The following is a 27,986-nucleotide window of genomic DNA, read 5'->3' as shown; positions in this document are numbered from 1 at the left end:
ACACTTCACTTCCCAACGCTCAATCCACTGTATGGCTCGAGAGCCACAGCTGTAACCCATACAACCTGACGAAGGAATAATAAATGAAGTCGGCGGTTTTAAACCGAGAATAAGATTTTAAAACAATATAAAATGTGTCCAGACTTCTGCGATATCTCTTCACGTACATCATTCTAACTATTTGTTTCTGTATGCAGTTCTTTCTTTTTGTTGAGGGAGCTGACAGACAATACCATTTTCCTGTGGGTAAAACAAAGCTATTGCGACACGATTGATTTGCTCATTCTTGTACAAGAAAAACGGACACTTATGTAAGTAGAGCAAACTCACAAATATAAGTATAATAAATTGTCGTAAGAATACGTTTGAACATGTTTTAGGAATAAGTTAAATGAAAATACACTACATCTCTATGAGTGCACCCCTCGGCGTACTGTTGCCATGTTCCCAGTTCCTTCATGGGTGTGGTGATTAGATTGCTTGGTGAAAATTTAGTCAAATCCTGACGGAGTTGCGTAGAGCATGGCCCTTTAAATCAGTTAAATTGTCTTAAAATTAATACCGCTACCTTGACATTTCTTTCACAACCAGGACCATGTTTGCTATTTGAAAACGGACTATTGTGACACTGATTGAAACGACGTGGACAGTCCCAAAAGAAATCCAGTTTCAGGTAATAACGTGTGCTCTGGCGAGCTGAATCTCTTGGCATTTTCTTGCTTTTATTTCCTGCTTTGGGTACACCCTATACAATACGGTTTGATGTCGGCCTTTGTTTTGCATTGAGGTTGCAAAACATTAAGAGAGGAATTGATACATTAAAAACCCATGTATTGAATAGTGTTCATCTTAATAGCTACTTATATCTCTTTCAAGGCTTGCTGTTTTTCTCACCGTAGCTTTTATTGGTGAAAATTCGGTGTTATCGAAACGCGGCCTTGCAAGTCTGACGGAAATAAACTACCTACTGTAGGCTATAGATTAATAAACTATATTCACGAATATAATAACGAAGCCTTATTCAGATATGTAGAGCAAGATGCCGGCGGTATTACTTTTTTTTGTTTAGTTTTTTTGTTACATTAATCAATTATATATGACATTCTGTTCATTCGAGCGGCAACTTGTAGCAAGCCTGCCAATGTAACTGGGCGCATATATTGCTTAATTTGCGGCATCTTTTGTCTTGAAAATACATGCCACGGTCATTGATATGGGTTTGGAGATAATATAAAATATCTCAAAATTTCATTTTGTCAAAGCAATACGTGTTCAAGAATCACTGAGAACAGAGAAGAAACTTCCAGTTCAGTGTTGAGGTGCTGTTACAACGTAACAATATTGTAACAAAATTTGAACTTTCATACATCCTATCCACAATCGGCATTAAAATGATAGCCATTTTTAGTATAGTTTCTTACAATAAGCATGTAGTCTAGTCCTGTAACTAGCACACTGTTTGTTTTAGCGGTAGTTATTGTTTATTGTTTATACAGTACATCTGCAGTATGATACAGGTTTTAAAGCAATATCCTGACAATACACGTTTAATAAGGCCTCAAACCAGACCAGTTGAGGTAATGAAGTGTTGTAAAGAGTAAACGGCATTACCACTGCTGTTATCATATTATGCAAACTTTGACCTGTAATACTGTAGATGTTTGTGCACAGGTAGGCTATAGAACAAAAACATGCTGGGCATGTTTTAGTAAGGTTTTATCTTGTTCGTGGTCATAATTACAGTGGCTTTGCGATAAGTGGCAAATGATTTATTAGAGAAGATATGAAGATCATGATTGATATGCATCTATCATATACTGCATGTATGTCATGTATTTCCTTAGGTCTGCACTTTAAATACTCAGCTTGTCCGGGAAATAATTAGCCTATCTGGGCAGCCAATTCACATGATATGATTCTCCAGATGTTTGGAATAGTCATTCTGGGAAGCGAACAAGTTGTCACCTGGTGGGCCTGCCATGTCTCCTTTGGTTTTCACACAGGTTCAGGCCATGTCCACCTCTCTGCAGCAATGCATCGCCCTTTTGGAGATCAAAGAGAGCATGTACACACCAGTCATCCCAAAACACCCACACCCGCTCAGCTCACCCACGCCCGCTCACCCACACCCACTCACCCACACCCGCTCAGCTCACCCACCCACGCCCGCTCACCCACACCCACTCACCCACACCCGCTCAGCTCACCCACGCCCGCTCACCCACACCCACTCACCCACACCCGCTCAGCTCACCCACGCCCGCTCACCCACACCCACTCACCCACACCCGCTCAGCTCACCCATGCCCGCTCACTCACACCCACTCACCCACACCCGCGTATGCACACACACAATGTTGTTTAATTCCCCCAAGACTGACATTTCATACTCACATCGCACTCTGTCATAGTGTGATGTGACCAACATCTACCACTCCAAACATTAACAATAACATTCTTACAAACATGGCTTTTGACTTGTTACTGTGGTTTAACACAAAATAACACGCATATCAGATCAAACCCATTCATTATACATGAATAAGTCCTATTCAGCCAGCTATACCTATTCACCAGAGTCAATGTTACTTTGAAAATCAATCCAATATTCAATATAAAGCTTAATACATTTAGGGCTGGCACAATTACTGTATAACTGTGTAACTGACGGTTACGGATGAAGACCATCATGAAAATAAAATAACCGTCATAACGTAATAAAAAAATAATGTTATATATTTTTTACAATATTAATATTAATATGCCATTTAGCAGACGCTTTTATCCAAAGCTACTTACAGTCATGCGTGCATACATTTTTGTGTATGGGTGGTCCCGGGGATCGAACCCACTACCTTGGCGTTACAAGCGCCGTGCTCTACCAGCTGAGCTACAGAGGACCACACTGTGGAACGAACAGCTGACGGAAGACCGGACAGCCGAGCATTGGTGTGGTTGAGTCCGTTTCTGTGGTAACATGGACTCTTTAACAACGTGATTAAACTTTGTTGCTCCTTGCTGAAACAAACAAGGTGTTGTAGCAAAACATTCTACATTCCATGCTAATGTAGAATGGTTATTCAAGTAATGTTAAAGGTAAACTCAGCGAAATTACCTTGTCATGAGCAGCGCCGCAGATATTGAGATGAGCGAGATGCAAGACTTCGCTCCCACACAGTCACACACGGTATCTGCACATGTGGATGGACTCGCTTCACGCTGTTAAAGCATGATCGGTTCAGGACTAAAACAGCTGAGAAGTTGAGCCTCGCACTTCAACGGTCTTAAATGTTGTGTGACCCACTATGCTGTTTGCTTTCTGCATCTACGTCATATCGCTGAGTCTGCCTTTAACTGATGTGGCTCTGTAATGTCAGTTGAGTTTAATAAAAAAATCACAGCACATAATCTCAGCACATAGTGGCCGGGGACTTTAATGCAGGGAAATCCATTTTACCTAATTTCTACCAGCATTTTACTTCATTTCTACCGTTTTACCTCATTTCTACCCTCATCGACGGGGCTGTAGTGGAACAGGTTGAGAGCTTGTGATGCAACCGGTCAGGATGCTCTCGATGGTGCAGCTGTAGAACTTTTTGAGGATCTGGGGACCCATGCCAAATCTTTTCAGTCTCCTGAGGGGGGAAAAGGCGTTGTCATGCCCTCTTCACGACTGTCTTGGTGTGTTTGGACCATGCTAGTTTGTTGGTGATGTGGACACCAAGGAACTTGAAACTCTCGACCCGCTCCACTACAGCCCCGTCGATGTGAATGGGGGCGTGTTCGGCCCTCCTTTTCCTGTAGTCCACGATCATCTCCTTTGTCTTGGTCACGTTGAGAGAGAGGTTATTGTCCTGGCACCACACTGCCAGGTCTCTGACCTCGTCCCTATAGGCTGTCTCATCGTTGTCGGTGATCAGGCCTACCACTGTTGTGTCGTCAGCAAACTTAATGATGGTGTTGGAGCCGTGCTTGGCCACGCAGTCGTGGGTGAACAGGGAGTACAGGAGGGGACTAAGCACGCACTCCTGAGGGGCCCCAGCGTTGAGGATCAACGTGGCAGATGTGTTGTTGCCAACCCTTACCACCTGGGGGCAGCCCATCAGGAAGTCCAGGTTCCAGTTGCAGAGGGAGGTGTTTAGTCCCAGGGTCCTTAGCTTCGTGATGAGCTTTGTGGGCACTATGGTGTTGAACGCTGAGCTGTAGTCAATGAACAGCAATCTCACATAGGTGTTCCTTTTGTCCAGGTGGGAAAAGGCAGTGTGGAATGCGATTGCGTCATCTGTGGATCTGTTGGGGCGGTATGCGGATTGGAGTGGGTCTAGGGTTTCCGGGATGATGGTGTTGATGTGAGCCATGGCCTTTCAAAGCACTTCATGGCTACCGACATGAATGCTACGGGGTGGTAGTCATTTAGGCAGGTTTCCATCACTTTCTTGGGCATGGTGGTCTGCTTGAAACATGTAGGTATTACAGACTCTGTCAGGGAGAGGTTGAAAATGTCAGTGAAGACACTTGCCAGTTGGTCAATGCATGCTCTGAGAACGCGTCCTGGTAATCTGTCTGGCCCGCGGTCTTGTGAATGTTGACCTGTTTAAAGGTCTTGCTCACATCGGCTACAGAGAGCGTGATCACACAGTCGTCCGGAACAGCTGGTGCTCTCATGCATGCTTCAGTGTTGCTTACTTCGAAGCGAGCATAAAAGGCATTTAGCCTGTCTGGTAGGCTCGCGTCACTGGGCAGCTCGCGGCTGGGTTTCCTTTTGTAGTCCGTAATAGTTTGCAAGCCCTACCACCTCCGACAAGCATCAGAGCCGGTGTAGTAGGATTCAATCTTAGTCCTGTATTGACGCTTTGCCTGTTTGGTGGTTCGTCTGAGAGAGGGATTTCTTATAAGCGTCCGGATTAGTGTCCCGCTCCTTGAAAGCGACAGCTCTAGCCTTTAGCTCGGTGCAGATGTTTACATTTACATTACATTTTAGTCATTTAGCAGACGCTCTTAACCAGAGCGACTTACAGGAGCAATTAGGGTTAAGTGCCTTGCTCAAGGGCACATTAACGTCATTTAGCAGACGCTCTTAGCCAGAGCGACTCACAAATTGGTGCGTTCACCCTATAGCCAGTGGGATAACCACTTTACAATTTGGGGGGGGGGGGGGTTAGAAGGAATACTTTAGCCTATCCCAGGTATTCCTTAAAGAGGTGGGGTTTCAAATGTCTCCGGAAGGTGGTGAGTGACTCCGCTGTCCTGGCGTCGTGAGGGAGCTTGTTCCACCATTGGGGTGCCAGAGCAGCGAACAGTTTTGACTGGGCTGAGGGGGAGCTGTGCTTCCGCAGAGGAAGGGGAGCCAGCAGGTCAGAGGTGGATGAACGCAATGTCCTCATTTGGGTGTAGGGACTGATCAGAGCCTGAAGGTACAGGGGTGCCGTTCCCCTCACTGCTCCAAAGGCAAGCACCATGGTCTTGTAGCGGATGCGAGCTTCAATTGGAAGCCAGTGGAGTGTGCGGAGGAGGGGGGTGACGTGAGAGAACTTGGGAAGGTTGAACACCAGACGGGCTGCGGCATTCTGGATGAGTTGTAGGGGTTTAATGGCACAGGCAGGGAGCCCAGCCAACAGCGAGTTGCAGTAGTCCAGACGGGAGATGACAAGTGCCTGGACCAGGACCTGCGCCGCTTCCTGTGTAAGGCAGGGTCGCACTCTCCGAATGTTGTAGAGCATGAACCTGCAGGAGCGGGTCACCGCCTTGATGTTGGCGGAGAACGACAGGGTGTTGTCCAGGGTCACGCCTAGGCTCTTCGCACTCTGGGAGGAGGACACAGCGGAGTTGTCTACCGTGATGGCGAGATCATGGAACGGGCAGTCCTTCCCGGGGAGGAAGAGCAGCTCCGTCTTGCCAGGGTTCAGCTTGAGGTGGTGATCCGTCATCCATACTGATATGTCTGCCAGACATGCAGAGATGCGATTCGCCACCTGGTGATCAGAAGGGGGAAAGGAGAAGATTAGTTGTGTATCGTCAGCGTAGCAATGATAGGAAAGGCCATGTGAGGATATGACAGAGCCAAGTGACTTGGTGTATAGGGAGAAAAGGAGAGGGCCCAAAACCGATCCCTGGGGGACACCAGTGGTGAGAGCACGTGGTGCGGAGACAGCTTCCCGCCACGCCACTTGGTAGGAGCGACCGGTCAGGTAGGACGCAATCCAGGAGTGAGCCGCGCCGGAGATGCCCATTTCGGAGAGGGTGGAGAGGAGGATCTGATGGTTCACAGTATCAAAGGCAGCAGACAGATCTAGAAGGACAAGAGCAGAGGAGAGAGAGTTAGCTTTAGCAGTGCGGAGAGTCTCTGTGACACAGAGAAGAGCAGTCTCAGTTGAATGACCATGTTGCCTGTAATCCATGGCTTCTGGTTGGAATATGTACGTACGGTCACTGTGGGGACGACGTCGTCGATGCACTTATTGATGAAGCAGGTGACTGAGGTGGTATACTCCTCAATGCCAATGGATGAATCCCGGAACATATTCCAGTCCTGTAGCGTAGTATTCGCGTCATCTGACCACTTCCGTATTGAGCGAGTCACTGGTACTACCTGCTTTAGTTTTTGCTTGTAAGCAGGAATCTCTGTGTGTGGAGTAAACGTGGTCTAGAGTTAATTTTTTTTCCTCTGGTTGCAGATGTGACATGCTGGTAGAAATTAGGTAAAGCAGATTTACAGTGCTATGAAAAAGTATTTGCCCCCTTTCTAATTTTCTCTACTTTTGCATATTTGTGATACTGAATGTAATCAGATCTTCAACCAAAACCTAATATTAGATAAAGGGAACATAAGTGAACAGATAACACAACAATTACATATTTATGTCATAAACAAAGTTATGCAACACCCAATTCCCCTGTGTGAAAAAGTAATTGCCCCCTTACACTCAATAACTGGTTGTGCCACCTTTAGCTGCAATGACTCCAACCAAATGCTTCCTGTAGTTGTTGATCAGTCTCTTACGTCGCTGTGGAGGAATTTTGGCCCACTCTTCCATGCAGAACTGCTTTAACTCAGTGACGTGTGGGTTTTCAAGCATAAACTGCTCGTTTCAAGTCCTGCCACAACATCTCAATTGGGATTAGGTCTGGACTTTGACTAGGCCATTCCAAAACTTCCAATTTGTTGCTTTTTAGCAATTTTCATGTAGACTTGATTGTGTGTTTTGTATCATTGTCTTGCTGCATGACCCAGCTGCGCTTCAGCTTCAGCTCACAGACGGATGGTCTGACATTCTCCTGTAGAATTCTCTGATACAGAGCAGAATTCATGGTTCCTTCTATTAAGGCAAGTCGTCCAGGTCCTGAGGCAGCAAAGCATCCCCAAACCATCACACCACCAGCACCATGCTTGACCTTTGGTATGATGTTTTTACTGTGGAATGCAGTGTTTGGTTTTCGCCAGGCATAATGGGACCCATCTCGTCCAAAAAGTTGACTCAAGTTTGCCAAAAAGCACCTGGATGATCATCAAGACTCTTGGAAGAACGTTCTATGGACAGATGATTCAAAAGTATAACTTTTTGGACGACATGGTTCCAGTAATGCCTGGCGAAAACCAAACTCTGCATTCCACAGTAAGAACATCATACCAAAGGTCAAGCACGTGGTGATGGTTTGGGGATGCTTTGCTGCCTCAGGACCTGGACGACTTGCCTTAATAGAAGGAACCATGAATTCTGCTCTGTATCAGAGACTTCTACAGGAGAATGTCAGACCATCCGTCTGTGAGCTGAAGCTGAAGCGCAGCTGAGTCATGCAGCAAGACAATGATCCAAAACACACAATCAAGTCTACATGAAAATTGCTAAAAAGCAACAAATTGGAAGTTTTTGAATGGCCTAGTCAAAGTCCAGACCTAATCCCAATTGAGATGTTGTGGCAGGACTTGAAACGAGCAGTTCATGCTTGATAACCCACACGTCACTGAGTTAAAGCAGTTCTGCATGGAAGAGTGGGCCAAAATTCCTCCACAGCGACGTGAGAGACTACAGGAAGCATTTGGTTGGAGTCATTGCAGCTAAAGGTGGCACAACCAGTTATTGAGTGTAAGGGGGCAATTACTTTTTGCACACAGGGGAATTGGGTGTTGCATAACTTTGTTTATGAAATAAATATGTAATTGTTGTGTTATTTGTTCCCATATGTTCCCTTTATCTAATATTAGGTGTTGGTTGAAGATCTGATAACATTCAGTATCACAAATATGCAAAAGTAGAGAAAATTAGAAAGGGGGCAAATACTTTTTCATACCACTGTAAGTTTGCCTGCATTAAAGTTCCCGGCCACTAGGAGCGAAGCTTCTGGATGAGCATTTTCTTGTTTGCTTATGGTCTTATACAGCTCATTGAGTGCGGTCTTAGTGCCAGCATCGGTTTGTGGCGGTTAATAGACGGCTATGAAAAATATAGATGAAAACTCTCTTGGTAGATAGTGTGATCTACAGCTTATCATGAGGTACTCTACCTCAGGCGAACAATACCTCGAGACTTCCTTAATATTAGACATCGCACAGCAGCAGTTGTTGACAAATAGACACAGACACACACCCCCACCCCTCGTCTTGCCGGACGTAGCTGTTCTGTCCTGCCAATGCACGGAAAACCCAGCCAACTGTATATTATCCGTGTCGTCGTTGAGCCACGACTCTGTGAAACATAAGATATTACAGTTTTTAATGTCCCGTTGGTAGGATAGTCTCGAACGGAGCTCATCCAGTTTATTCTCTAGTGATTGCACGTTGGCCAAATAGAACGGATGGGAGAGGCGGATTACCCACTCGCCGACGAAATTCTCACAAGGCACTCCGATCTTCGCCCCCTGTACCTCTGTCTTTTCTTCACGCGAATGACGGGGATTTGGGCCTGGTCTCGGAGAAACAGTATATCTTTCGAGTCGGACTCATTAAAGAAAAAATCTTTGTCCAGTTCGAGGTGAGATATCGCTGTTCTGATATCCAGAAGCTCTTTTAGGTCATAAGAGACGGTAGCAGCAACATTATGTACAAAATAAGTTACAAACAATGCGAAAAAAACACACAAAATGGCACAGTTGGTTAGGAGCCCGTAAAATGGCAGCCATCACCTCCGGCGCCGTTATCATTATATATATACAAAAGTATGTGGACACCCCTTCAAATTAGTGGATATGGCTATTCCAGCCACACCCGTTGCTGACAGGTGTATCACATCGAGCACACAGCCATGCAATCTCCATAGACAAACATTGGCAGTAGAATGGCCTTACTGAAGAGGTCAGTGACTTTCAACGTGGTACCATCATAGGATGCCACCTTTCCAACAAGTCAGTTCGTCACATTTCTACCCTGCTAGAGCTGCCCCGGTCAACTGTAAGTGCTCTTATTGTGAAGTGGAAACGTCTAGGAGCAACAATGGCTCAGCCGCGAAGTGGTAGGCCACACAAGCTCACAGAATGGGACCGCTGAAGCGCTTAGTGCGTAAAAATTGTCTGTCCTCTGTTGCGACACTCACTACCAAGTTCAAAACTGCCTCTGGAAGCAACGTCAGCACAAGAACTGTTCGTCAGGAGCTTCATGAAATGGGTTTCCATGGCCAAGCAGCCGCACACAAGCCTAAGATCAACATGCTCAATACCAAGCGTTGGCTGGAGTGGTGTAAAGCTCGCCACCATTGGACTCTGGAACAGTGGAAATAAATTCTCTGGAGTGATGAATCACGCTTCACCATCTGGCAGTCTGACGAACGAATCTGGGTTTGGGGGATGCCAGGAGAACGCTACCTGCCCCAATGCATAGTGCCAACTGTAAAGTTTGGTGGAGGAGGAATAATAGTCTGGGGCTGTTTTTCATGGTTCGGGCTAGGCCCCTTAGTTCCAGTGAAGTGAAATCATAACGCTACAGCATACAATGACATTCTAGACGATTCTGTGCATCCAACTTTGTGGCAACAGTTTGGGAAGGCCCTTTCCTGTTTCAGCATGACAATGCCCCTGTGCACAAAACGAGGTCCATACAGAAATGGTTTGTCAAGATCGTTGTGGAAGAACTTGACTGGCCTGCACAGAGCCCTGACCTCAACCCCATTGAACACCTTTGGGATTAATTGGAACGCCGACTGCGAGCCAGGCCTAATTGCCCAACATCAGTGCCCGACCTCATTAATGCTCTTGTGGCTGAATGTTCCAACATGTAGTGGAAAGCCTTCCCAGAAGAGTGGAGGCTGTTATAGCAGCAAAGTGGGGACCAACTCCATATTAATGCCCATGAAAATTCCATGACTGTCACCGCCCTAGATAATACTAAACCGTGGTAATCCTTAGGATTAGGTTACAGTGAAGTCTAACATTGTGACCTAATCAGGAGAGGTAAAGTTAGTGGCCTTGTGACCGTAAGAGGGTTTGGGTGAGATACACAGACAATACTCCCAATGGAGCCCTTCTTTGTTTACCAATCAAACGTCACGGTCGAGCGATGCGCACACATCCCGACATCAAAGGTTCTGTAGCAGGATAGCTAACGCTGATGTCGGGACCTTGACAAACTGAACAGTGAGTTAGTGATGACCATGAAAACACGCAAGACTGGTGCCTATAGCTATGTTCAGCAAGTATATTATTGTTCTGGCTTCATCTAGCTCTATTTGTGATCTTTTACCTTGCCTCACTGGCTTGCTAGCTTGCTAGGTAATCAATCCTCTGATGACGTCTGTGATGTTGTAGACGATAACCATCTGATCATGTGTTTGTTAACTTACACAAGCTGCATTTGAAGTTGCATGTGATCGTATTCCACTGCTAGGTAAACAAAGAGGTTTCTAATGACGAGCTGCGCTCACAACTTTTCATGATGCGGCCGGGAAACGGGTCTATAGTACTACAGTTACAAATTTGAACTGAAAGTGGGCGTGCTAATTTCAGATGCAAGTGTAACTTGTAAATCCATTAATGCTAGATCGTTGTTTAATGGAGTGGATGTCAGGGAATATTCAGCGTGGTAGCAAGTGATATAGCCTCTACCAGGCTTTAACCTAACCTTCATGTGAACCTTTGGTATGAAAGCCTGAGGAAGTTCTTGTTAGGAAGAGGCTAAAAGAAGGTGGAATAGGTTCAAACACAGGTGGAGATTTGAAAACCGAAAGCCAATAATATTAAACGGTGCCCAATGAGGGGTAGTGTCACTACAACCAAATAAAACAAAAAAACATCTGAAATATACGTTTTCTAAAATATAGCATGCTAGCACTGTAAATGAGCATAATCTGGTAATTTGCGCTTCTGAAGAGGGACGGAAGGGGTGTTTTTTTGTTGTTGAAAAATCGCGTCTACTCACAGTCAGTCGGCCAGCACTCATACCTACTATTACAATATGAACTATGGCTCTGGAGAACAAGGTGAGGGAGGCCTGAAAGCTGAACTTCACCAGGCTCTGGAGAACAAGGTGAGGGAGGCATGGAAGCTGAACTTCACCAGGCTCTGGAGAACAAGGTGAGGGAGGCCTGGAAGCTGAACTTCACCAGGTTATAGAGAACAAGGTGGGGAAGTCTGGAAGCTAAACTTCGCCAGGCTCTGAAGAACAAGGTGAGGGAGACCTGGAAGGCTCTGGAGAACAAGATGTGGGAGGCCTGGAAGCTGAACCTCTCCAGGCCCTGGAGAACATGGTGAGGGAGGCCTGGAAGCTAAACTTCGCCAGGCTCTGGAGAAAAAGGTGAGGGAGGCCTGGAAGCTGAACTTCTCCAGGCTCTGGAGAACCATGTGAGCGAGGCCTGGAAGCCGAAGCTACATGTGATATTACAACAGTTGCTTTGAGGACATCTAGTTGAATTTCCCGTGACTATCCTGCTTTAACCCAGCAGACATTGTGTGTGTGTGTGTGATGCACAATTCTGTGGGTGTATTGTGTGTGATGTGTTGTGTGTGCATGCACATGTTTGTGTATTTGACATGTTGATTTGGGAACGCATTTATGCGTGTGTGTCAGCGTTGGTTACATTGGTGCTGAACAGGGCAGGTGGGCGTGCGGTGGCTGTCGTCACTGGGTAGAGTGGAGAGCCTTCCACCAATGGCCATACTCAGGACCTGCCTGCTGAGGTGGGGCCAAGCGCTACCCAATAGGGAGCCAGTGCAGAGCCCCTTTTTGTCTTCCCTGGCACGGTGCCATTTGCTGGGCCTCCCAGTTAGGGCTGGGCGATATGGCCAAAATATCATATGATGGTATTTTTCAAAATGTGTACGGTATTTGCCGGTATTTTTTACGTTTTTGAATAATAAAAGTTCTAAATGTGCTTTATGAGTAGTGTGTGACCCTAGGCTGGCATCACATACCTTCTAAGTGATTTCAATGGGTCTCTCTCCATTCTGATTGTTTTATACTGTTCAATTCAACTTCAACCCAAAGTAATTTTATGCATTTTAATCTATTTCTTTATTTCCTGATTTCATTTGAGATCATTTCCACACTGCCATGTAGGTCTGCACGATACGGGCCTTATTTTTAACCAAAAGAAAAGACAAACTAGCTGTTTGCAGATGTAAGAAACACAAACTAATAGTGTAATTATAGAATGCTTCTGGATTTATATTAAGAAGCAAAGTGGAAACAGCATCGTAGTCATCAATATTGCTGCATTGACCATGCAGCCTGAACGCAAGTGCCTTGTAGTCGAGCAACAACAAATGCCCTCGAGTGACAGGGGGCGGGGCTAGGGCTGGGTGGAAAGTGGCATGGAGAGAGAGAGAGAGCGGAGGGAGAGGACTCAAGTAGTGGAGAAAACTATAAAATGGACGTTGCACACGGCGTATCACATTTAACAAACCAAACATTCAAATATTTTTTTATAGAAGGTAAAGTAAAAACCCAAACCGGTCCGGTAGTAAAACATGGTAAACCGCCCAGCCCTACACCACTGAATATGGGTTATTGGATTCAGAGATGGCCTCATAAATGGTTGAAATGGAAAGGGGAAGGGCGAAACGGGATACCTCGTCAGTTGCACAACTGAATGCATTTAACCGAAATGTGTCTTCCACATTTAACCCAAACCCTCTGAATCAGAGAGGTGCAGGGGGCTGCCTTAACCGACATCCACGTCATCGGCGTCCGAGGAGTAGTTGTTGTTGAGGGTTAACTGCCTTGCGCAAAAAATGTAGAAATGTGTCATTTGAGTAGTTTACAAAAGTAGAGAACATTCCAGATTTAACCTTTTTAGAGTCTACTTTTGAAGTCTGTTGTTGTAGATATGTACTGTTCCATTTTGGGGATTGGTTTAATTAAGCTGTGCATAATGTTATGCTTAATGGTTGAAATGGAATGAACTTGTTGGCCAGTGAGACATGTAAGCTACTGTATATTGTATTATGTTTTTTTGAGGAGCAGATTGCAGTAAGGCACCAGCAGCAGCAAGTCACTGGTAAGCTGACGTCAGGGGCTCTGCAGGGGGCTTGCTTCAGCAGGTGTCCTGACTTGTAAGCTGACGTCAGGGGCTCTGCAGGGGGCTTGCTTCAGCAGGTGTCCTGACTTGTAAGCTGACGTCAGGGGCTCTGCAGGGGGCTTGCTTCAGCAGGTGTCCTGACTTGTAAGCTGACGTCAGGGGCTCTGCAGGGGGCTTGTTTCAGCAGGTGTCCTGACGGAAACCGCATTCCCAGACAGAAGTGTTGCTTTCTCCGCTGTCTTACTTTTGTCAGTGTGCTTCCTACCTGACAACGAAAGGATGCAGAATTTTGTTTATTTTTTTATTCTGCAGTGGAAATAGAATGGCAAACAGTCTTGACCAGAGCCTTGAATAGAGTAGCTTTGGAATGAGAAGGTTGTACATACAGTGGCATTCAAGTGCATATACAGTATGTATGTATATATATATATATATATATACTACCAGTCAAAAAATAACACATATGGAATCCTGTAGTAACCAAAAAAGTGTTAAACAAATACAATTTTATTTGAGATTCTTCAAATAGCCACTCTTTGCCTTGATGACAGCTTTGCACATTCTTGGCATTCTCTCAACCAGCTTCATGAGGTAGTCACCTGGAATGCATTTCAATTAACAGGTGTGCCTTCTTAAAAGTTAATTTGTGGAATTTCTTTCCTTCTTAATGTGTTTGAGCCAATCAGTTGTGTTCTGACAAGGTATACAGAAGATAGCCCTATTTGGTAAAAGACCAAGTCCATATTATGTCAAGAACAGCTCAAATAAGCAAAGAGAAATGACAGTCCATCATTACTTTAACACATGAAGGTCAGTCAATATGGAACATTTCAAGAAAGTTTCTACAAGTGCAGTCACAAAAACCATCAAGCGCTATGATGAAACTGGCTCTCATGAGGACCGCCACAGCAATGGAAGACCCAGAGTTACCTCTGCTGCAGAGGATAAGTTCATTAGAGTTACCAGCCTCAGGAATTGCAGCCCAAATAAATGCTTCACAGAGTTCAAGTAAAGACACATCTCAACATCAACTGTTCAGAGGGGACTGTGTGAATCAGGCCTTCATGGTCGAATTGCTGCAAAGAAACCACTACTAAAGGACACCAATAAGAAGAAGAGACCTGCTTGGGCCAAGAAACACGAGCAAAGGACATTAGACCGGTGGAAATGTATCCTTTGGTCTGTAGTCCAAATTTGAGATTTCTGGTTCCAACCGCTGTGTCTTTGTGAGACGCGGTGTTGATGAACGAATGATCTCCGTGTGTATAGTTTCCACCGTAAAGCATGGAGGAGGAGGTGTTGTGGTGTGGAGGTGCTTTGCTGGTGACACTGTCTGTGATTTATTTAGAATTCAAGGCACACTTAACCAGCATGGCTCCCACAGCATTTTGCAGTGATACGCCATCCCATCTGGTTTGGGCTTAGTGGGACTATCATTTGTTTTTCAACAGGACAATGACCCAACACACCTCCAGGCTGTGTTAGGGCTATTTTACCAAGAAGGAGAGTGATGGAGTGCTGCATCAGTTGAGTGCTCAGCGTATGTGGGAACTCCTTCAAGACTGTTGGAAAAGCATTTCAGGTGAAGCTGGTTGAGAGAATGCCAAGAGTGTGCAAAACTGTCATCAAGGCAAAGGGTGGAGAATCTGTTTAATTTGTTTAACCATTTTTTTGGTTATTGGTTACTACATGATTCCATATGTGTTATTTCATAGTTTTGATTTCTTCACTATTATTCTACAATGTAGTAAATAGTATGAATTAGTAGGTGTGTCCAAACTTTTGACTGGTACTGTATATGCATAGCTTCTACATTCTGTTATGTAGGCTGGAAGTAGTACGATGTTATGTAAAATAAGCATGTGGAATAAAGATGATTTAACATGGTTATTAGCGCACAGGCCATTAACGCTTATTTGTTAACGATTTTTCATAAAGCATCATGCATCCATGGTCATTCAATAAACAGAAATGCCAGCTGCTATGAATGCTTTGACGAAAGTTATTAAATGTGTAGCAAAATAATTTGTACTACATCATGAACGTTTATTTCTTTTCCAATGTGGAACAAAAATACCATCTTACAGGCCTACCCTAGCAGACTAATTGCTAAATTATAGAAAGTGAACTAAAACATGAATACAGGGTTGCATTCTGGACAGAATGCTGCAAAATGTCCTGGAAAAGGGAAGGGGCCTGGCGCTCCAAACAGTGTGTATGTGCTCTGTGATCCACATTCAGGCTCCCATAGGTAAAGGAAGTGGCAACACACACACATACACAGCCTGGTGTGTGTGTGTGTGTGTGTGTGTGTATATTAACCCAATCCACTTGTTACAATACAGTTACAGTACAGTTACCCTTCATTTGCACATCAAATCATATTCAAACAGAATCAATGGCAGGGCCGGGCAGGGAGCTAAAACAGCACAATGCAAAACACCAGGCCTGATTGAGTGGAAAAGGTCAGAGACTCTGAGCCTTGTGCTTCTATATGACCTTTTGAACCAGACTGGAGGTTACTGAAAACCCAGGCCTCCCCTAGTGGTGCCTGTGTCTGGGTACAGGCTGGCGCCCCCTCCACTTAGGTCAAAGCAGCCCCATCCACAGGATGTCCGTGTTTGTTCCAGCCCAGGGAAGTGCTCCTCTGAAGGTTTGTCTGTCTGTCTGTGTTCTGCAGGTATCAACTCGTCTGTGTGTGTGTGTTTTTTTTTTTTACAAAGCCAGTATTCCTGAACACATCACAGAGGGACAATGAGCGAGCTGGAACAGTTACGGCAGGAAGCGGAGCAACTACGCAATCAAATCCGGGTAGGGGGTGTGTGGGTGTGTTGGTGTGTGTGTGTGTGTGTGTGTGTGTGTGTGTGTGTGTGTGTGTTTGTATTGAATCCTTGAACAAGTAAAGATCTATCCGGAATATTGTTTCAGATGAGCATTCAATGTAATTCTTTTGGCATTATCGATCAGCCATTTAAATCATATCATATTAATACTGGACCGCTTTCCTTAGCACCTTCCTAATGTTCTTTCAGGCTCTCAACTCTGAACTCTGCCATGTTGTTGTTGTTGTTTTACAGGATGCTAGGAAAGCCTGTAGTGACTCCACTCTTTCGCAGGTAAAGGATTCAACAAGTTGAGATTACATATTTACTTACATAGAAAGAAATGCCTGTTCCTTGTGTGCTTGATACAGCCAAACATTTACCACCGTCTATATAAACATGACCTGTTGGGCTCCTTCCAATCACAACCAGTAAACAGGCTTTCAGGATAAGGAAGTACATTGTTACGCTTTAATTTGAGCCTCTTTTGACCATCTGAAATCCCAAGGTCTTTCTAGTCTTACCATGTACACCCTGTATCAGTTTCGATTTGAATATTAGTCACTAAGCTAAGACACAAATAGCTATGAAATAAACATAGCTATAAAGCAAATAGCCTAGCTATTAGGCAATGAAATAACATTGACATATTTGGATTGAACTTCAGACTAGCCTGAAGTTTATGAATGACTGTGGTGGATTATGCTGATGATGTTTCCTTTGGGCCTGGCCTCTTGGCAGATCACAGCTGGTCTGGACTCAGTGGGCCGGATACAGATGAGGACGCGGCGTACTCTCAGGGGCCACCTCGCCAAGATCTATGCAATGCACTGGGGCACCGACTCCAGGTCTGGCAATACTACTACTGATACTATAGTACTACTACACTTCTACTACTACAATAATTATACTACTACTACTACCATACTTCTACAACTACTACTACTACTACAATATTTATACTACTACTACAACAATACTTCTACTACTGTACTACTACTACAATATTTATACTACTACTATACTACTAGAATACTACAATATTTATACTACTACTACAATACTTATACTACTACTATACTACTGCTGCTATAATTATACTACTACAATACTACTACTACAACAATACTACTACAATACTACAATACTTATACTACTTCAACTACTACTATATTGCTACCATACTTCTACTACTATACTACTACTATACTTATATAATACTACTACAATACTTATACTACTACTATACTACTACTTATACTATACTACTATACTACTACTACTATACTACTTTTACTACTACTAATATACTTTTACAACTACTATACTTCTAATACTGCTATACTACTTCTACTACTTATATACTACTACTATACTTCTACTACTACTATACTGCTACTATACTTCTATTGATATAATACTTATACTACTACAGTATTTATACTACTACAGTATTTATACTACTACAATACTTATACTACTACAATACTTATATTGATATAATACTTATACTACTACAATACTTATATTGCTACTACACTTCTACTGATACTGTTGTTATTTAACTTCCTTGATTCTAAATGTTTTTTATTGTCTTTTTATTTTTGCTTAAGTCCTATGAGGTAAAATGAAAAGCACTATAGAAATTAAATGTATTTTTATTATTAGTACTACTACTAGTTTGTACCACTACTACTACTGCTACTACTACCACCACTACGGCTGCTATACTACTACTACCACCACTACTACTACTAAAACTCCATATTCTTAAGCACAGGCTGCTCGTGTCCTGTGGGTTTTAGACAGAAAGTCAAATAAAAGTTACTCAGACTGTTAGAACTGGATTTAGCCCATAGCTAGCTATGTGTTACTAGTTCAATACTATGCCCTATAGAGCAGCGGCACATTTTAACCAGTCACTGTACTGTTGCTAGGCAAACTAGTACAGTCGGACCGACTGATTTCCAATTGATACTCTGATTTTAAATGTGAGCCATTGGAGTACAAGTATGTTTGCTTACCGGCTCATTCTTGCTGCTCCCAAATACATCCGAGTGTGCGTCTGCACTCTTGGTGAACCACCTGGAGGACAAACAGCCTGTGTTTATTTTATATACAGCAGTTGACATTTCAGCAGCACAGCTCTCCCTTTATTGTGCGCTACAGATGGGGGGGGGCCAACCCACTTCCTATCACTGGAGAGACGGAAACACGGGCAGTGGGTGGCAGGAGAAAAAGGGGGGTTGGGTTGTCTCTCTCTCTCTCTCTCTCTACCTTTCTCTTTCTCTCTCCTGTCTCTCCCTGCCCCCCCTCTTGACTGTAGAGCCTTTCAGATAACTGAGGCAATGAATATTACATGAAATGGCTCATCCAAAGTGGTCTCTATCCTGGATGGCTCGTACAGCGATCCTGGCATGTGGGGTGTCCCACCAGAGAGAGAGGGAGAGGAGGAGGAGGAGGAGGAGGGGGGGAAGGAAGGAAGAAAAAGAGGGAGAGGGAGGGAGAGGGAGAGGAGGGAGGGAGTCGCACCGCATTTCAACTGCTTTGGAAGCAGCAGGTTTTCTGGCTACATTAGTTATGCATGCATTAGGTATGCTCTAACTAGCTCCATAGCTTTTTTTTGGTCCTGCGAATGTATGCCAGTGTGCTATGCTGACAGGTCAAACCCTTCAATATAATGAAGCCATACTCTTTTTTTCCCCTGGCGTCTAGGTTACTCGTAAGCGCCTCCCAAGATGGTAAATTAATCATTTGGGACAGTTACACAACTAACAAGGTAAGACCTACATTATACTGCACCTGTGTAACCTCTCTCAAATAGAGAGACATTATACTGCACCTGTGTAACCTCTCTCAAATAGAGAGACATTATACTGCACCTGTGTAACCTCTCTCAAATAGAGAGACATTATACTGCACCTGTGTTATCTCTCTCAAATAGAGACATTATACTGCACCTGTAAACCTCTCTCAAATAGAGAGACATTATACTGCACCTGTGTTATCTCTCTCAAATAGAGACATTATACTGCACCTGTAAACCTCTCTCAAATAGAGAGACATTATACTGCACCTGTGTTATCTCTCTCAAATAGAGACATTATACTGCACCTGTGTAACCTCTCTCAAATAGAGAGACATTATACTGCACCTGTGTTATCTCTCTCAAATAGAGACATTATACTGCACCTGTGTTATCTCTCTCAAATAGAGACATTATACTGCACCTGTGTAACCTTTCTCAAATAGAGAGACGTTATACTGCACATGTTTAACCTCTCTCAAATAGAGACATTATACTGCACCTGTGTAACCTCTCTCAAATAGAGAGACATTATACTGCACCTGTGTAACCTCTCTCAAATAGAGAGACATTATACTGCACCTGTAAACCTCTCTCAAATAGAGAGACATTATACTGCACCTGTGTAACCTCTCTCAAATAGAGAGACATTATACTGCACCTGTAAATCTCTCTCAAATAGAGAGACGTTATACTGCACCTGTGTAACCTCTCTCAAATAGATAGACATTATACTGCACCTGTGTAACCTCTCTCAAATAGAGACATTATACTGCACCTGTGTAACCTCTTTCAAATAGAGAGACATTATACTGCACCTGTGTAACCTCTCTCAAATAGAGAGACATTATACTGCACCTGTGTAACCTCTCTCAAATAGAGAGACATTATACTGCACCTGTAAACCTCTCTCAAATAGAGAGACATTATACTGCACCTGTAAATCTCTCTCAAATAGAGAGACGTTATACTGCACCTGTGTAACCTCTCTCAAATAGAGAGACATTATACTGCACCTGTAAATCTCTCTCAAATAGAGAGACGTTATACTGCACCTGTGTAACCTCTCTCAAATAGATAGACATTATACTGCACCTGTGTAACCTCTCTCAAATAGAGACATTATACTGCACCTGTGTAACCTCTTTCAAATAGAGAGACATTATACTGCACCTGTCTAACCTCTCTCAAATAGAGAGACATTATACTGCACCTGTGTAACCTCTCTCAAATAGAGAGACATTATACTGCACCTGTGTAACCTCTCTCAAATAGAGAGACATTATACTGCACCTGTGTAACCTCTCTCAAATAGAGAGACATTATACTGCACCTGTGTAACCTCTCTCAAATAGCATCATGACAAACGAGCACCAGCAAAGTAACTCACATTGTAGCAAACATTGCCACCCTCGTTGTCCTTGGTTCTCCTCTGCATAATGTCTTACATTCCACTCTCCTGAGTGATTGAGTTAAGCACGGTTGGGTTCAACAAAATTTCCAATTAGGTTATATCAGGAAGTGAATTTGCCTGAAAGAATTGCCTCTAATTTCCTACCAGGATATTTCTATTGTCACTTCAGGACGGATCCTGACATAAGATCTGCACGCTTAACTTGGACTTGGACTTTTGGAGGCCAGAATGCAGGTTACGCATGCAGATCTCAAGTTAGGATTTGGTCCTTTCTGAATGGACAGACATTTTTTTGTGCAGCCCTGGAGCTAACAGACGATGATCGTGTGTTCCGTAGATGCACGCCATCCCGCTGCGCTCCTCCTGGGTGATGACGTGTGCCTACGCGCCCTCTGGGAACTACGTGGCGTGTGGAGGCCTGGACAACATCTGCTCCATCTACAGCCTGAAGACCCGCGAGGGCAACGTGCGCGTCACCCGCGAGTTGCCTGGACACACAGGTACACACTGGAGAAGTTTTTTTTTTAAGTGGCGGAATACCACCATTTTAGAGAGGAAATGGAACAATTTCATCTCGTCAACGTCTTTTGATTGGTTCAAGCCTAGTTGACCTTATGCTAAGACTATTTCATTTTTAAAAAAGGATGCTCTGATGACCACTGAAATGTATAGGTAATTACATATTATGGGATTGATGTTAACACAGTGTGTTAGCCTGCATGGTTATTTTCAACCTCTATATTTCAGGCTATTTGTCTTGCTGTCGTTTCCTGGATGACAACCAGATTGTCACTAGTTCCGGGGACACCACCTGGTGAGTTTATTGGATGACAACCAGATTGTCACTAGTTCCGGGGACACCACCTGGTGAGTTTATTGGATGACAACCAGATTGTCACTAGTTCCGGGGACACCACCTGGTGAGTTTATTGGATGACAACCAGATTGTCACTAGTTCCAGGGACACCACCTGGTGAGTTTATTGGATGACAACCAGATTGTCACTAGTTCCGGGGACACCACCTGGTGAGTTTATTGGATGACAACCAGATTGTCACTAGTTCCGGGGACACCACCTGGTGAGTTTATTGGATGACAACCAGATTGTCACTAGTTCCGGGGACACCACCTGGTGAGTTTATTGAAGTAGTGTGGGAGGAAGAACACAACTTGACTCTCTAGGTCAGGGGTACTCAAGTACTATTTGAGAAGGTCAGGTCACACAAATTTCCTAGGTGGCAAAGGTCCAGATGGATAATGTAATTTATCGGCGTAGTAACAAATCCCCACCTTACAACCCATGCGACCCCAAACTGTTCAGACCCCTCTTGTTGGTGGAGAGAAAATATGCAGTTTTAAAGCTAATTTCCCGCAATTCTACACTTTAGCATGGGACAGAGATTTTTATTTGCTGTTTTAAAGCTCATTTCCTGCAATTCTATGCATTCTTCCATGTCTTATGTGTGTTTATATGAGAAAAAAATTATATATATATATATATATATATAGTGCTATGAAAAAGTATTTGCCCCCTTTCTAATTTTCTATACTTTTGCATATTTGTGATACTGAATGTTATCAGATCTTCAACCAAAACCTAATATTAGATAAAGGGAACATAAGTGGACAAATAACACAACAATTACATATTTATTTCATAAACAAAGTTATGCAACACCCAATTCCCCTGTGTGCAAAAAGTAATTGCCCCCTTACACTCAATAACTGGTTGTGCCACCTTTAGCTGCAATGACTCCAACCAAATGCTTCCTGTAGTTGTTGATCAGTCTCTCACGTTGCTGTGGAGGAATTTTGGCCCACTCTTCCATGCAGAACTGCTTTAACTCAGTGACGTGTGGGTTTTCAAGCATGAACTGCTCGTTTCAAGTCCTGCCACAACATCTCAATTGGGATTAGGTCTGGACTTTGACTAGGCCATTCCAAAACTTCCAATTTGTTGCTTTTTAGCAATTTTCATGTAGACTTGATTGTGTGTTTTGGATCATTGTCTTGCTGCATGACCCAGCTGTACTTCAGCTTCAGCTCACAGACGGATGGTCTGACATTCTCCTGTAGAATTCTCTGATACAGAGCAGAATTCATGGTTCCTTCTATTAAGGCAAGTCGTCCAGGTCCTGAGGCAGCAAAGCATCCCCAAACCATCACACCACCACCACCATGCTTGACCTTTGTTATGAAGTTCTTACTGTGGAATGCAGAGTTTGGTTTTCGCCAGGCATTACTGGAACCATGTCGTCCAAAAAGTTATACTTTTGAATCATCTGTCCATAGAACGTTCTTCCAAGAGTCTTGATGATCATCCAGGTGCTTTTTGGCAAACTTGAGTCAACATTTTGGACGAAGTAATTAGCCGAAGTTGGTAGCCCCTTCGTCAGTGATTGGTCAACAGTAGGGATTCTTCAGTAAAGTCTTTGTTGTCATTCAACGAGAGACGACTCGTGTTCGTGCACTTTTTTTCATTGAGAAATACTGCACCAAACATCTTAGTTTGATGTAAAGTTGCGCGACTAAGATCTCCTTGGCAAAAACGTCCAAATTAATGACAGGTTTCTTGAATTATCTTAGATTCATTCTGACTATTTTGAAGAAGTGTGTACTGGCTATCGCGTCTCAAAATGGACAACCGGTACTATTGCCGCTTTTTAATTGTTTTTCAAGCAAAGGTATTTTAAGGGAGTATGCGAAAACACTCGTTTGGTTCTAGGCGCCAGCCGAACTGAAGCGTGCGGATGCCTTAACACCATGGGTGTTGCAAATTCCCACTTAAATTAACACTTTATTACATTTACATTTTTACATTTTAGTCATTTAGCAGACGCTCTTATCCAGAGCGACTTACAGTTAGTGAATACATTATTTTATTTTTTTATACTGGCCCCCGTGGGAATCGAACCCACAACCCTGGCGTTGCAAACGCCATGCTCTATCAACTGAGCTACATCCCTGCCGGCCATTCCCTCCCCTACCCTGGACGACGCTGGGCCAATTGTGCGCCGCCCATGAGTCTCTCGGTCGCGGCCGGCTGCGACAGAGCCTGGATTCTAACCAGGATCTCTAGTGGCACAGTTAGCACTGCGAAGCAGTGCCTTAGACCACTGCGCCACTCAGGAGGTTATTAGAGTTGATGCTGTTAAACTTTTTTAGTGTTGGGGAATAAATATTTTTTTTGGGGGTGTTGTTGTTATAATATTATAGGTTGTACAGCCCTATTTGCATATTTCCCAGCATGCCTTTCAAGTGAATGTGAGAGATACCCACCCATGACTGTGTTTGTTAGTGACAGAGACATGGTTATTGCATTCAATAACTTATATTCATGAAGCCTTCATCAAGTGACTGCCTAAGTGAATGTGTTTCAATTAAAAAGTAAACCCTTTATGACCACATGTTATACATGTCAGAAGGCCTTTAGGTATGGCCTAGTTATCCTTAATATTGTGGTCTGAAAATCTTGGCCAATGGTCTACACATCAAACCCGCAAGTCACAATAAGCTGGTTTGTGAAGTGATTAGTAATTCCTATCAGAATCCAGCCAGAGGGAGGATATCCAATAATTTAATATTTCCTCACCGACAACCTGCAGAATGACTGCTATGGTGAAGGACTTGACAAAGAAGACTACCTAAAACAGGGATGGGCAACTTTGAAGGGAGTGGGGGCCACCAAAAATGTGAAATCATCATGAGGGGTCTGCTAACCTCATCCATACCCACACATGCAGTCAGAGCCGACCCTAGCATTTTGGGGGCCCTAAGCACCACCCACCTCTCGAGCAAAACATTTTAGCGGATCCCCTCTTGACAGAGTAGAGAAAATATTTTAAGTTTAAGAGTTAATTTCCTGCAATTTTACGCATTCCGCGGGCCTACATTTGCCAATCCCTGACCTAAACTGGAACAGTTCAGTAACGGGTGGATTAGTTTAGAATTGTTGTATTTATTTATCTTTGTATAGTATAAGATCAATTAATCAATCAATGTGCATGAGGAAACAGAGATATATTAAAACAAACTATTCAAAAAAATCTATCTGCAACAAAGCATTCTGGGAAGAATGATCATGAGGCCCCTCCCAGGTCTTTTTCACTCTGAGAGAGTTAACGGAAATGAATTCAACACAGTTGAGTAACAACAACACCACGTAATGTTGATTCCGCTATAAAATGTAATTTATTCACAGGATGTGGTGTCAATTTCAATCCCACTGGTGTTAACCCCACTAGAATCAACACTCAGATATAACACTCAACACGTTTTACCTTAACACCTAGACACTTGCAAATTTGCTGTGCACAGACTATACTGACAAACACACGAGAAACCGGTGCACCTCCCCATCCATTAATTTCAAGTCTCAACATCTCCACTGTACCCTCATACCTCCTCTATTTCTCACCTCCCTTCCCCCTCCCCCCTCTCTCTATCAGTGCTTTATGGGACATCGAGACGGGCCAGATGGCCACCAGCTTTACGGGCCATACTGGGGACGTGATGAGCCTGTCCCTCAGTCCCGACTTCAAGACCTTCGTGTCGGGGGCCTGCGATGCCTCCTCCAAACTGTGGGATGTCAGGGACGGCATGTGCAGGCAGTCCTTCACTGGCCACGTGTCCGACATCAACGCTGTCTGCGTGAGTAGTAGAGTTTTATATGTATTCACACTACCGTTCAAAAGTTTGGGGTCACTTAGAAATGTCCTTGTTTTCGGAAGAAGAAAAAACATTGTCCATTAAAATAACATCAAATTGATCAGAAATACAGTGTAGACATTGCTAATGTTGTAAATGGCTATTGTAGCTGGAAAAACTATTTGTTATGGAATATCTACATAGGCGTACAGAGGCCCATTATGGACAACCATCAGTCCTGTGTTCCAATGGCACGTTGTGTTTGCTAATCCAAGTTTATCATTTGAAAAGGCTAATTGATCATTAGAAAACCCTTTTGCAATTATGTTAGCACAGCTGAAAACTGTTGTGCTGATTTAAAGAAGCAATAAAACTGGCCTTCTTGAGACTAGTTGAGTATCTGGAGCATCAGCAATTGTGGGTTTGATTACAGAATCAAAATGGCCAGAAACAAAGAACTGTCTTCTGAAACTCGTCAGTCTTTTCTTGTTCTGAGAAATGAAGGCTATTCCATGCGAGAAATTACCAAGAAACTGAAGATCTCGTACAACGCTGTGTACTATTCCCTTCACAGAACAGCGCAGACTGGCTCTAACCAGAATAGAAAGAGGAGTGGGAGGCCCCGGTGCACAACCTAACCCATTGTCTCTGTTATAGTAAGTCTCAAGGGGTTAAATCGAAAAAAAGACTATAGTAAGTGCTATTAAGTAACAGGTTTGACCGTAACAGGGTTGAGGTTTTTATTTTAAAATCAGCCATAAATCCCCTTGTGACAAGGGGAAGGCAAGCTTGTTGTGTGCAACATGGATGGGCAATTGAATGAAAGCTTCACAAACAGCCTAGATATGTTTTAACAATTCAATGTATCTATCTATTGGTAACAGGGTTGACGTGTTATGCTAAATGCACTCAGTTTTCCACCACACAAAAAAAAAAAGGAAAATACGATTAGACTATTGTATGTATCTCGACCTCGCCAACACTAGCCACACATTTGAACCATTCTGGAAGTTGGTGCCAGTGGTGAACAGCTTTTACAGAAAGTGCTGTTCTACACACTAACTTCAGTTTCCATTCAATGCTCATTCAAGATGTAAAATAAATAATAATCTTTAGAAATTACTTTGTAAAAGCAAGAACATAACTAGGGCTCTACAATGAAAGAAGTGGGAATAACATGACGAGGGACACGTCAAAATGCAGATTCTTGGCACTTTAGCAAGTATTTTATTCATATTAAAAATGATTTCTATATTAAAAAGGCACTTCATTTAATAAAACAGGCTTTTAAAATGCTATACTGGTGCACAATTTCTTTTTTTATACTTGGATTTTATGAGTATTTTTCAAAACAATACAGAGCAACATGCTGTACAATTTCTACTTCAAATATCAAAGGGATGCTAAATATACTCTATTAGTGGAGCAACCCGTACCTACTGTAACTGTCTGTACTTGCTTGACCTTGAATATCACTTTGTCCATCGGAAGAAGGAAATGTACATTTAGCATCACAATCACTTTACACTAACACAGATTATTACAAAACATCATGTCACACACATTAGAAAAAGCAGTGAGTATAACAAATTTGTATGACAAAGTACACTGTTATAATAGCTTAATTCACTATACCTAACCCATTCTGTTATAATAACTTAATTCACTATACCTAACCCATTCTGTTATAATAACTTAATTCACTATACCTAACCCATTCTGTTATAATAACTTAATTCACTATACCTAACCCATTCTGTTATAATAACTTAATTCACTATACCTAACCCATTCTGTTATAATAACTTAATTCACTATACCTAACCCATTCTGTTATAATAACTTAATTCACTATACCTAACCCATTCTGTTATAATAACCTTTCTGTCTCTGCGGTGCAGTTCTTCCCCAACGGCAACGCCTTCACCACGGGCTCGGACGACGCCACCTGCCGCCTGTTCGACCTGCGAGCCGACCAAGAGCTGATGATGTACTCGCACGACAACATCATCTGCGGCATCACCTCGGTGGCCTTCTCCAAGAGCGGCCGTCTGCTGCTGGCCGGCTACGACGACTTCAACTGTAACGTGTGGGACACCCTCAAGGCGGAGCGCGCAGGTACGGTAGTGGAGGGAGACTCACCAGGCCACTAATTCAAATCCCTTTTTTTAAATGCAACCTTTCTTGGTCCCCCCCCCTTGAGGTTGGAGGAAGGGACATGATTGGAATGGGACAAGGGAGATGTTTTCACCACATTGCTTTAATCAATGAAGCTTTTTGTGCTAGGTATTCATTTGGCAGTTGCACTTATCGACAGAAACTTAGTCAGTACATAGTTGGTTAAACACTGGCTGTACATTTACTCACATTGACTCACAATGTATCACAATGACCCTTCTATTGTTTCACTCTCCCTCTCTCTCTCCCTCTTCCCGTCTCTCTCTCCCGTCTCTCTCTCCCTCTCCCTTCCCTCTATTTCTAGGTGTCCTGGCCGGTCACGACAACCGGGTGAGCTGTTTAGGCGTGACAGACGACGGCATGGCCGTAGCTACGGGCTCATGGGACAGTTTCCTCCGAATCTGGAACTAAACCCTCCAGATCACGTCCTCCTCCTCTCTCCACCCACCCATACTGCTGGGCTGGACTTGAGGGTGAACACTGTGTCTCCCCCCCCCCCACCACCAATGTCCCGTCCACCTCCTCCCCCTCAAGCCACAGCCAGCGCCGCTGTGAGAAAGTAACAACTCTTTCTACCTTTTCCAAGTGACATTTTTTTACACACCTATTACACAGAGCTTACAGTACCTACAGTTAGAATGTCCAATCAAAAAACTAAAACAATTACGAAACGAGAT

General features: G+C 43.5%; 1 protein-coding gene across 3 annotated transcripts; it reads left to right on the top strand.

Moving 5' to 3' along the window:
• On the top strand, positions 1 to 27,986 carry LOC311137445 (guanine nucleotide-binding protein subunit beta-4). Of its 3 annotated transcripts, none has more exons than XM_084171950.1 (11): positions 1 to 311; positions 592 to 673; positions 16,166 to 16,253; positions 16,520 to 16,558; positions 17,006 to 17,112; positions 18,980 to 19,043; positions 20,822 to 20,984; positions 21,232 to 21,298; positions 24,933 to 25,134; positions 27,033 to 27,249; positions 27,614 to 27,986. In XM_084171950.1, the coding sequence occupies exons 3-11, from the start codon at positions 16,197 to 16,199 to the stop codon at positions 27,718 to 27,720; spliced, it is 1,023 nt and encodes a 340-aa protein (XP_084028076.1). In that variant the 5' UTR covers positions 1 to 311; positions 592 to 673; positions 16,166 to 16,196; the 3' UTR covers positions 27,721 to 27,986. The 3 variants fall into 3 exon arrangements, with proteins under 3 accessions (XP_084028076.1, XP_084028077.1, XP_084028075.1); XM_084171951.1 differs by having other exon boundaries at positions 16,123 to 16,253; XM_084171949.1 differs by lacking the exon at positions 1 to 311 and having other exon boundaries at positions 479 to 673; positions 16,123 to 16,253.

Source organism: Coregonus lavaretus (genome assembly GCF_964263955.1).
Source record: "Coregonus lavaretus genome assembly, chromosome: 11".
NCBI classification, from domain to species: Eukaryota; Metazoa; Chordata; class Actinopteri; order Salmoniformes; family Salmonidae; genus Coregonus; species Coregonus lavaretus.
The sequence above is the reverse complement of the archived record's forward strand: the minus strand, read 5'-3'. Positions and strand labels throughout refer to the sequence as shown.